Consider the following 9,737-nt stretch of genomic DNA (forward strand, 5'->3'; position numbering starts at 1 on the left):
GTCTCACAGCTGGGAAGTGTCTGAGGCCAGATTGGAACCCAGGACCTCCCATCTCTAGGCCTGACTCTCCATCCACTGAGCTACCCAGCTGCCCCCTTAGTATCACTTCTAAGACAGAAGAACAACAAGGGCTAGGCAACTGGGGTTAAGTGACTTGTCCTGGATCCTACTGCTAGAAAGTGTCTGAGGTCAAATTTGAATCCAGAGCCTCCTGACTCCCAGCATGGCCCTCTGCACTACCTGGCTGCCTCTATTTTTTTAAAACCCTTAACTTCTGTGTTTTGGCTCCTTGGTGGAAGAGTGGTAAGGGTGGGCAATGGGGGTCAAGTGACTTGCCCAGGGTCACCCAGCTGGGAAGTGTCTGAGGGCAGATTTGAACCTAGGACCTCCCGTCTCTAGGCCTGACTCTCCATCCACTGAGCTACCCAGCTGTCCCTCTATTTTTTTTTTAATTGAGAGAGTTGCCGCCTTGTAAATTGCTATATGGTACCCATGAACTTTCCATGAGACAGGACGGAAAGAGCACAGATATGAGTCCTGTTTGGTTCAGGCAGCTTCCAAAACTCGTCCAAGGTTTCAGAGCTAACGCAGAGCATGCACAGTGCTTGAACCCAGGTCCTCTGATTCCTGCCTCTTCTCCCCGCTGGCTTTTGCATATGAGACTGCCAATACTCCTCCAACCAACAGATGCCTACTGGGCACAAGGCAGGGGCAGGAGAAGAAAAACCTTTTTTGTTTTAAAAGGGTGGAGGAGAAACCTGGGCATGTTTCTAGGCAGCAAGGCATGAGCTAGCAGATAAGGGAGAAAGCTATGCCACCAGAGAAACAAAGGCAGAGGAAGAGAGAGAGCCATCAAAAGGCACGAGCTCCTGGAAGAGACGGAAAGGATGATGGGACGGAATAAAGGTCCAAGCAGGATCTACATGGTGGGCGTCAAGAAAAACTTATTTGTTAAGAAGGGGGAAGTCCTGGCAATCATCTTCTTCATCAGAGATAAGCTCAGGAGGCCGATGGGGATGGGGACGGGGTTCAGGGAGAAAGATTTCAAGGCGAGGGGAGCAGAAGGGCCCCTTGACCGATGGCTCGGATTCTCTTCAGTCTAGTTGGGAAGTAAGGCTCCCTGGAGAGGCCAGCGAGGAGAGCAATAGAAAAGGTGATCACGATGGGGCACTGGGGGCTCATTGAGATTAGAGAGCCCAAACGTGCCCAGGCTGAAGTCAAGTTTTCCCTCTGTCTCTCCATCCCCCCTTCTCCCTCCTTATTTTAATGGTTAAAACCCTTCAAAAAGCTTCCAGCTTAGAGCTGCTGGCTCGGGGGGGAGGGGGGGGCTCTGCTATCACATCCCCCCCCCCTTTTAAGTTTTCCCCAGCCACATCGGAAACAGTCATGTGACACTGCAACAGGCTTTCCCCCTCCTCTCCAAGACATGACTTGAAGCCATTTTCATGAAAAATGTACACTGAGAAAAACTAAGCAGGCTCCTGACCACAGGAAGCCATTAAATCATCTTTAACATAATAAGTCTGGGAGTAACTGGCCGGCGTGGTACAGGCAGTTCCCAATTTCCTCATAGATCATATTCCAAAAATGGACTTTATAGAGCAACTACTTGGAACTGGGGCCACATTTCCCCTTAAGAACAATACTGTAAAAGGCGGCTTAAAAGTCCCAGGCTGCCCCGCAAAAGCCAACCACTAATGGAGCCTAACGAGAATGCCGAGAGTATTTCAACTTTACCAAAGTACCTTCTATTCAAGTATTTCTACGAGAAAAATGGATTCTTAACCCCATTCAGAGATTTCCTGATTGGCCGTATCGCAAAAGAAAGCGCGCGAGCGCACACGTACGAGAGGAAAGAAAAAGAAAGCGACCAGAGTATGTTTGGGTCCTCTCTCCGGAGCTGGACAGAATGCCCCATCAGGGGTCTGTCGAAATTCTGGTCATTTTCTTAATAGACTGAATCCCCCCAAACTCAAAAATGCAGCTCGTCACCAAATCCAAGCCTAAACAGCCAGAAGCAACTGGCCGAGGTGGCCGGAAGACAGATTCACAGAGTCTTCAGATCTTGCCTTTGACGTCTATTATCTGGATGAAATACGTCACCTCCCCGTGCCTCAGTTTCCCCATATGTAACACGAGGGAGTCGTACTAGATGACTTTTAGGGCCCCTTCCAGCCCTAAATTTTTACCACTAGGATGAGCTTCTTGACTTGGTCCCCAGGTTTCTGGGAATAAAGAAAGGAGACAGGAGTGTGGCAGCTATTGACTGCTGAGGTGGCCCTTACCATCTTGGGAGTTGCTCCTCAGAGTATCTGGCATCTAGTAGGTGCGTAACAAATGTTTGTTTGGTTGTCTGGCCGAGTTCTTTCTTTAAAAGGGTCAAGAAATGTGGCTGGGGGGCAGCTGGGTAGCTCAGTGGATGGAGAGCCAGGCCTAGAGACGGGAGGTCCTGGGTTCAAATCCGGCCTCAGACACTTCCCAGCTGGGTGACCCTGGGCAAGTCACTAGACCCCCATGGCCCACCCTTATCACTCTTCTGTCTTGGAGCCAATACACAGCATTGACTCCAGGATGGAAGGTGAGGGTCTAAAAAAGAAAAAAAAGAAAGAAATGTGGCTGGAAAGAAAACGGACTCCACGATGTCTTTCTCCATTCTTCTATCTAACTCACCAAATGCTTGACGTGGAGAGAGAGAACAAGCTTTTGGGGATCCTCCAGCTCCCAGAGGGCCCCTTCCTGTCATTACGAATCATGAGCTCATATCGGATCAGAGTGCTGGCCAAAAGGAACTTTAGAAATCATGGGTCCAGCTCCTTCATTTAGCGGATGGGGGAGGAACCGGAGTCCTAAAAGGGTCAATGAGACGGCCCCGTGTCCGGCCTGGGTAGTGAATGGGAGATGGGGAATCCAAACTTTCTGTCTCCAAATTCTACCCTTTCTCCACCACTTCTCAATTTATAGACTGTTCCAGGGGCTCCCATCCCTTTACATCTGTCATCTCGCTTGATCCCTGTCCCCTACCCCAAGCTAGAAGTCAAATTGCCGGCCTCCGAGTGCTGAGGGTCCTGGCTCCGGTGTGCTCTGGGAGTGTTCCCAGGCTTCGCTGTTACTCAGAAGAGTTTCTAGTAAGAACATCTAACTTTCCAAGAAAAAACAAAACTGTGTACTTCCAACTGGGTCAAAGTTCTCAGGAGGAACGCGGAGGCATTCAGATCAGCACAAGCCAAGGGAAGGCTTTGGGACAGAACAGAGCCCGCCTCCTGGCACCTGACTGGAGAGTGGGCATTAGGAACTTGGTATTGCAGGGGCCCTGAAAGGCTTCGAATGTTTCAGGAAGGCCCCTCATCCCCAAATATACCTTCTCCTACTGTTTCGCAGAACCCCAAATCCCTGGAATAAGTTTCAAAGTCAACACGTCAAAGCCAGAGAGATTAGGCTCGAAGCCCCAGAAACCCTGGGAGGGAAAGCTGGCACCCATTTCCTCCTCTCCACAAATCAGATCCGTAATGGAAGCATAGGGTCACGGATGTGGAGATACACATCTGCCTTCCTCTGTATGCCTTCTGTCTTACAAAATGACTGGTTGGCAGTGGCCAAGGGGTCGGTGTCTTGTCCTTTCCCGATATGCCCAGTGCTTAGCCCATGGCTTGGTTAAATAAAATGCACTTCAGGGGGCAGCTGGGTAGCTCAGTGGATTGAGAGCCAGACCTAGAAATGGGAGGTCCTGGGTTCAAATCCGGCCTCAGACACTTTCCAGCTGGGTGACCCTGGGCAAGTCCCTTGACCCCCATTGCCCACCCTTACCACTCTTCTGCCTTAGAGCCAATACACAGGATTGACTCCAAGACGGAAGGTGAGGGCTTAAAATAAATAAAATAAAATGCATTTCAGAGCTGTCCTGCTGGGGTCTTACAGGGGGGCTTTGAAAATGCTCCTTTTCAGGTATCTCACTAACTAACTGCCTTCCCCTCCCCTCAAATGCTGGCCAGAAAAAAGAGGGACATGAATCATTGAAGAACATTTAGAAACCTCTGCCTGGACCACTTGCTACTTGTGTGACCTCAGGAAAATCATTTTATCTCCCCAGAACTCACTTTCCTCATCCATAAAATGAGCCAGCAGAGACTGGCTGGCCTCTAGGGTCCCTCACTGCCAGCTCTAATCTATGATCTCAAGACTCCACAAAGTCAATCTAATTAATTTCCACTACACTAGGAATACCCATCCATAGCCTCGGGTAATTGTCGGTCCCTCACCCATGTTCTCTCCACTCCCGGCACTGAAAAATTGTCCTAGGACTTTCCCTGCCAAGAGCTGCCAGATGTATTAAATAACCCCAGGGAGGAAGCCTGGGCATCGTCAATCTCACACGCCCTACCTAACCCATCATAAACCTTGCCAGCCACAATGCTCAGCAGTCAGTAGCTGCCACACTCCTGTCTCCTTTCTTTATTCCCAGAAACCTGGGGACCAAGTCAAGGAGCTCATCCTAGTGGTAAAAATTTAGGGCTGGAAGGGGCCCTAAAGGTCATCTAGTACGACTCCCTCGTGTTACATATGGGGAAACTGAGGCATGGGGAGGTGACGTATTTCATCCAGATAATAGATGTCAAAGGCAAGATCTGAAGACTCCGTGTCTAGCACTCCAAATACATCCCAACATTCAAATCACTAATTTAACCTGTTGTGCCTTCTTTGAAAGGAGAGGTCCAGACAGAGAAAAAGGAGGCTGGGGGGAAAAGGACACAGAATAAGAAGGCAGCAAAGGATGTGAAGATTAGAGCCATCCTACCCAAAGAAGCACTTTGAAAACTAAAAAAAACAACAACTTACCTTCTGTCTTATAATCAATCCTAAGCATTGCTTCCAAGGCAGAAAAGCTGTATAGGGCTAGGCGACTGGGATTAAGTGACTTGCCCAGGGTCACACAGCTAGGCCAGATCTGAACCCAAGACTTCAGTCTACAGGGGAGGCTCTATCTACCGAGCCAACTAGCTGCCCCTCAAAGAAGCACTTTTGAAACTGAGTTTGTATGACCCCAAGGGACCCATGATGAAATGTGCTGCCCAACTCTAACACAGGCGATGAGCTTGGTGGAGAGAACAAGGCATATTCTGAGACACGACCAATGTGAGAGTTTGTTTTGCTTGCCTATGAATAGGGTACACAGTGGTTAAAGCTCTGGAGCAGGAGTCAGGAGGACCTGAGCTCACTTTTAACCTCAATACACTTACTAGCTGTGTGACCCTGGGCGAGTCACTTAATAGCTGCCTGCCTCAGTTTCCTCATCTGTAAAATGGGAATAATAATAACACTGACTTCCCAATATTGTTGTGGGAATCATCTGAGATAATAGTCATAGAGCACTTTGCAAACCTTAAAGGAATTATATTAATTCTAAGTATTATTTGTTACAAGCATTTTGTTTTGCCTCTTTTTTTCATAACGTGGGAGGGACAGATAAAAGACTTTTGCTGACTGGAAAAAAATAAAATTTAATCCAAATTTTACAAAACGAAAGCGGGATCATTAGAATTGTCGGGTCCCCATGTCCTAGGAGAACTCTATCGTGTAAATGGAATTTACACTATGGAGGCTCTGTGAGGACAGATAATGAATGAACTCAAACCTCTTACCTTATGGCAGAGGGGTGGAAGCCTAGGAAACGATATTGCATATTTTTGATTTCTCAGTTTGGTTTCCTTGCCCAGTTTTGAGAAGAAACCATGGATTTAGCTAGGGCGGCAGTTCTCAAACTGAGATCTGAACCCACTTCCTCTGAATCCAACTAGAGTGCTCTTTCCCTTAAAAAAGAAATCCTTAACTTCTGTCTTAGAATCGATACTGAGTATCGGTTCCAAGGCAGAAGAGTGGTAAGGTTTAGGCAATGGGGGTCAAGTGACTTGCTCAGGGTCACACGGCTTTGAATCCAGGACCTCCCATCTACAGGCCTGGCTCTCCATCCACTGAGCCATCTAGCTTCCCCTTTTGCTCCTTCTCTTTTTTCCCCAATCCAAGTCCCAGATTTTATCCAAATACCTACTAGAACATTCTTAGAAGTGATCTGAAAGAATGCCTTTCTTCCATGGTGAAATGGAAAGGGCTCTGGACATGGGTTCGGGTCCTGGCTCAGCCATTTCTTCCCTTATGGGGCTTGGGTGAGGAAGGAGAGGGGCTGGACTGAATACCCTCTTAAGGGCCTGCCTCTAGACTCAGAACCCAAGACCTTGGGATCCTTAAGGAAACCCAATGTGCCTCCTTTAAATGGCACCTACTGTTCCCAGTTCTGCCCTGTGGAGACATGGGAACTATGACCCATGTCTCTTCGCTATGACAGCTCTCCGGTCTTTGAAGGGCATCGATTCCTTACCCGGACACACCCCACCAGAAATCTCTTCTCATCCCCACCTCCTCCTGGCGTTCCTCACCTGTTTGGAGTCCTCTCCAAAGCCTAGTCCCCGAATTCTTGGATTCTGCTCCAGGTTCTGGTACCCAGAACTGAGCGGAACGCTCTCGACGGGCTCTGCTATTAATACAACCCAAGATCGTATCGTGTTTTTGGCTTGAGTTGAAAGCCCGTTCATTCCACAAGAACTGGTCTGGCCACATCTCCTCAAATCACCCCAGGTAGTTGTTATGGTGACTCTTTTTTCTTGGAAGCCAAGGACGGCGCTTTCCACGGCCTCTCAGGGGGCCTGTTTCCTCATGTGGAAAAGGATGAGGCTTGAACACAGTGACCTCCAAGGTTCTCTCCAGACCTCGATGTAGAAACGTGATAAGGCTAATGATTTCTCCCTATTGCATCTCATTTGGAGAGGTAGGTCGAAAGGGCGACGTGGACTCTAGTCTGGTCTCCAGCTGCCACAATACTGGCTGTGTACAAGTTGGAACCTCTCAGCGCCCTCGCTTACGGGCCGAGACTCTTAAATGGGAGACGGATGGCCACAAGAGTACCCCCCACATTGGTGATGAAATCACAGGCCCGGACAGAAACAAATTCATTTTCGGATCAAAGAACTGGAAGAGACTTTAGAGGTCATCTAGGCCACCTCCCTCCCCCATCCATTTTACGGATGAGGAAACTAAGGCCAGGAGAGTAAGTATTAACTTGCTCAAGGTCATACAGAGCTGAGATTAGAACCCAGGGCCCGACACTACGTTGTTCCCGATGGAATAATGAATAAGTCGATTGTGGCAGGATCATTTTAGAGCATTCTGACTCTGCTGTCCCAGACCCTAAAGTCTCGGGCCTGGAAAGAATCTTGGAGGCCACCTGATCGAGTCCAAGGCTCACAAGGAATGCCCTTTACCACGTGTTCAACAAGTGCCCCTCCAGGGGATACGATTGGGGATGCAGACTCTAAACGATCACCCCAGTGCAAGTATCAATAATATGGAAATAGGTCTTGACCAGTGACACATGGAAAACCCCGTGGAACCGTGTGTTGGCTATGAGAGGGGGCTGGGAGGAGGGGAGGGAAAGAGCATGAATCCTGTAGCCACAGAAAAATTCTCTTAATTAATCAATTAAATAAAATTCAAAAAAATAAAGTCAAGACCTTTAACCAGAGGAGGAAAAAAACAAGTGCCCATCCAGCAACAAGGGGGATGCGGTACCTCTTGGGGTAACCTATTCCCTTTGTGGACATTAAGGTATGAACTTAATCTGCAGAGAGCATGTAATAATCATCACGGTCGCCATATTTTCAGAAGAGGCTGGTGGAAGGTTAGTCCTAGGGGACAAGAAGACCAGGGTTCAAACCCTACTGTAGCTGGGTAACCCTGGGTAAGCCACCTCAGCTCTCTGAGGACTTGTCTCCTTATGTGTAAAATGGGGAGAGTAATAGCATTTTAAAATAGGCAACAAGATGGCTCAGTGGCTAGAGTCCTGGGCCTGGAGACAGGAAGACCTGGGTTCAAATCCAGCCTTAGACACTTACTGACTGTGGGACCCTCACCTCTGTCTGACTCGGTTTCCTCAGCTATAAATTGGGGATATCCTAGCACCTACCTCCCAAGAGCGAATGACACACTATGTGTAAAGCCTGGCCATTTTATAAAGGCTTGTTTCTTTCCTCATTTCACCGGGTGGTTGTGAGTGAGTGACAAGTGAGGTGCTATACAGAGCACTTGATGATGGTCGTTATGCATAGCAGCCACTAATAAAATGGACCGTAAGTGAGCAAGGGCCAGAGAGCCCCAGACACGACCCTCAGCCAGTTCTCTCAAGTTTCCACCCCTCCATCCACAGAGCCCCAAACAGCTCCAGATCGCACCTACAAAGGTATCCTAAAGGCCGGTCAGATGGCCTGCGGAGATTTTGCCCTTATTAGTCTAAAAGACACCTCCCGGCTCAGGAGCCGAAGGAACCAGGCTTGGGTCCACTTTGACTCCTTCCGGGGGCTTTTGTCATTTCCTCAACGCCTTCCTCCACATAGAGTGAAGCCGGGCCCATGTGAACCCCACTTCCACCCCCAGTGCTGCTCACTTCTCTTAAGTGGCTTAAGCCAGTCTGGAGGTCCTGAGGCGCAATCTTGCCTGTATGACCCTGGGCATGTCACTTCTCCTGTGGGGAAGTCAGGAGTTGCAGAGCTGGGGATTTGCGCCAGGATTCCCGGGTTCAGCTCATCTTTCCCCCTCTCCCCCTCAGGGGTCTAATCCCTCTCTCCGCGGGCTCCCCAGCCCAGCCCCTCTTTGCTCCTCTTAGCACGCGGGGCCACCTCAGAGCTAAAAAGGCGCGGTGTGGCTTTCGGGGAAGCCCGTCTATTTCTGGCGGAGAGCTTTTTCTACTGCCGGTGTGGACGGTGGGCTGGCTTGGGCTGGGCGCTTCTGTGGCTAGAAGCCTGGCTAGAGAGAATCCCTGAAGCTCTCCGCAGTGGGCTGGAGGGCCACGACAAGCCTCCAAACTTTACCTCAGCCGGAGTAAGGAGAAGAAGGGGGCACGGCTGTCTCCGAGGTCCTCCCGAAGGCCCCAGGTCCAGAGGGGATGGGTGGCACAGCCCCAGGCCAATCTGCGGAGGAGAAAGGAAGGCAGGGCCCGGGTGAGCTAAGGTGGGATGCCGCGGGCCGCCTAGCGCTCCCTTTCCCTTCCAAGAACGCTCGGACACACAAGCAGTGGACTCATGCTGGACACCTGAGGGGTGGGGCCACGAGCACCGGAGAGAGCCCGGAAGGGGGAAGACGGAAAGATGAGCTGCACCAGAGAGCCCTGGAAAGGGGGTGGGGTGGGGTGGGGGGGCAGAAATTGGGAAGTCGAGGCGGGCTCACCCTAGGGGGTTGCTCCCTCCCGGCAGAGTGACAATCACAGGACTCCAGCTCTAGACCTAGAAGGGACCTTAGAAACCACCTACTCCAACTCCCTCACTGTACAGACAAGGAAACTGAGGCTGGCGAGGCGGAAATGTCCTATCCAAGGTCTCAGAGCTGATTAAGTGGCACAGCTGGGCTTCCCCCAGACTCCGACGGTCAGGATGGGGTTGGGGGCAGGAGCCCGAGAAGGCAAAAGCCCAGGAGAGAGAGGAGAGTGAACCGAGGAGGGAAGGAGCCCGGGAGGCGAGCTGAGGAAAAGGGCGGAGAGAGTGGAGCTGAGCCGGGAAAAGCGGGAGCGGAAGGGGAGGGCGGGCAGGCAGGCCGGCCGGGGCAGGGGCCCCGGGCCAAGGAGGGATGGAGCCTCCGGGACCGGGGCGGAGGAGTCGCGGGACCGGGGCTGGCCGGGTCACCTGGCTGGAGAAGCGGGG

General features: G+C 50.6%; 1 protein-coding gene across 1 annotated transcript in view; it reads left to right on the plus strand.

The window, feature by feature from the left end:
• Nucleotides 1–1,697: 1,697 nt before the first annotated feature.
• The window catches only part of CSTF2 (cleavage stimulation factor subunit 2), a 75,681-nt gene continuing 67,641 nt past the window's right edge, over nucleotides 1,698–9,737 (plus strand). The window contains exon 1 of the mRNA XM_044682833.1: nucleotides 1,698–1,875. Within this exon, the coding sequence (XP_044538768.1) occupies nucleotides 1,698–1,875 (178 nt within the window). The remainder of the gene's footprint in view (nucleotides 1,876–9,737) is intronic.

This window comes from Gracilinanus agilis, chromosome X (assembly GCF_016433145.1).
Source record: "Gracilinanus agilis isolate LMUSP501 chromosome X, AgileGrace, whole genome shotgun sequence".
Taxonomy (NCBI): Eukaryota; Metazoa; Chordata; class Mammalia; order Didelphimorphia; family Didelphidae; genus Gracilinanus; species Gracilinanus agilis.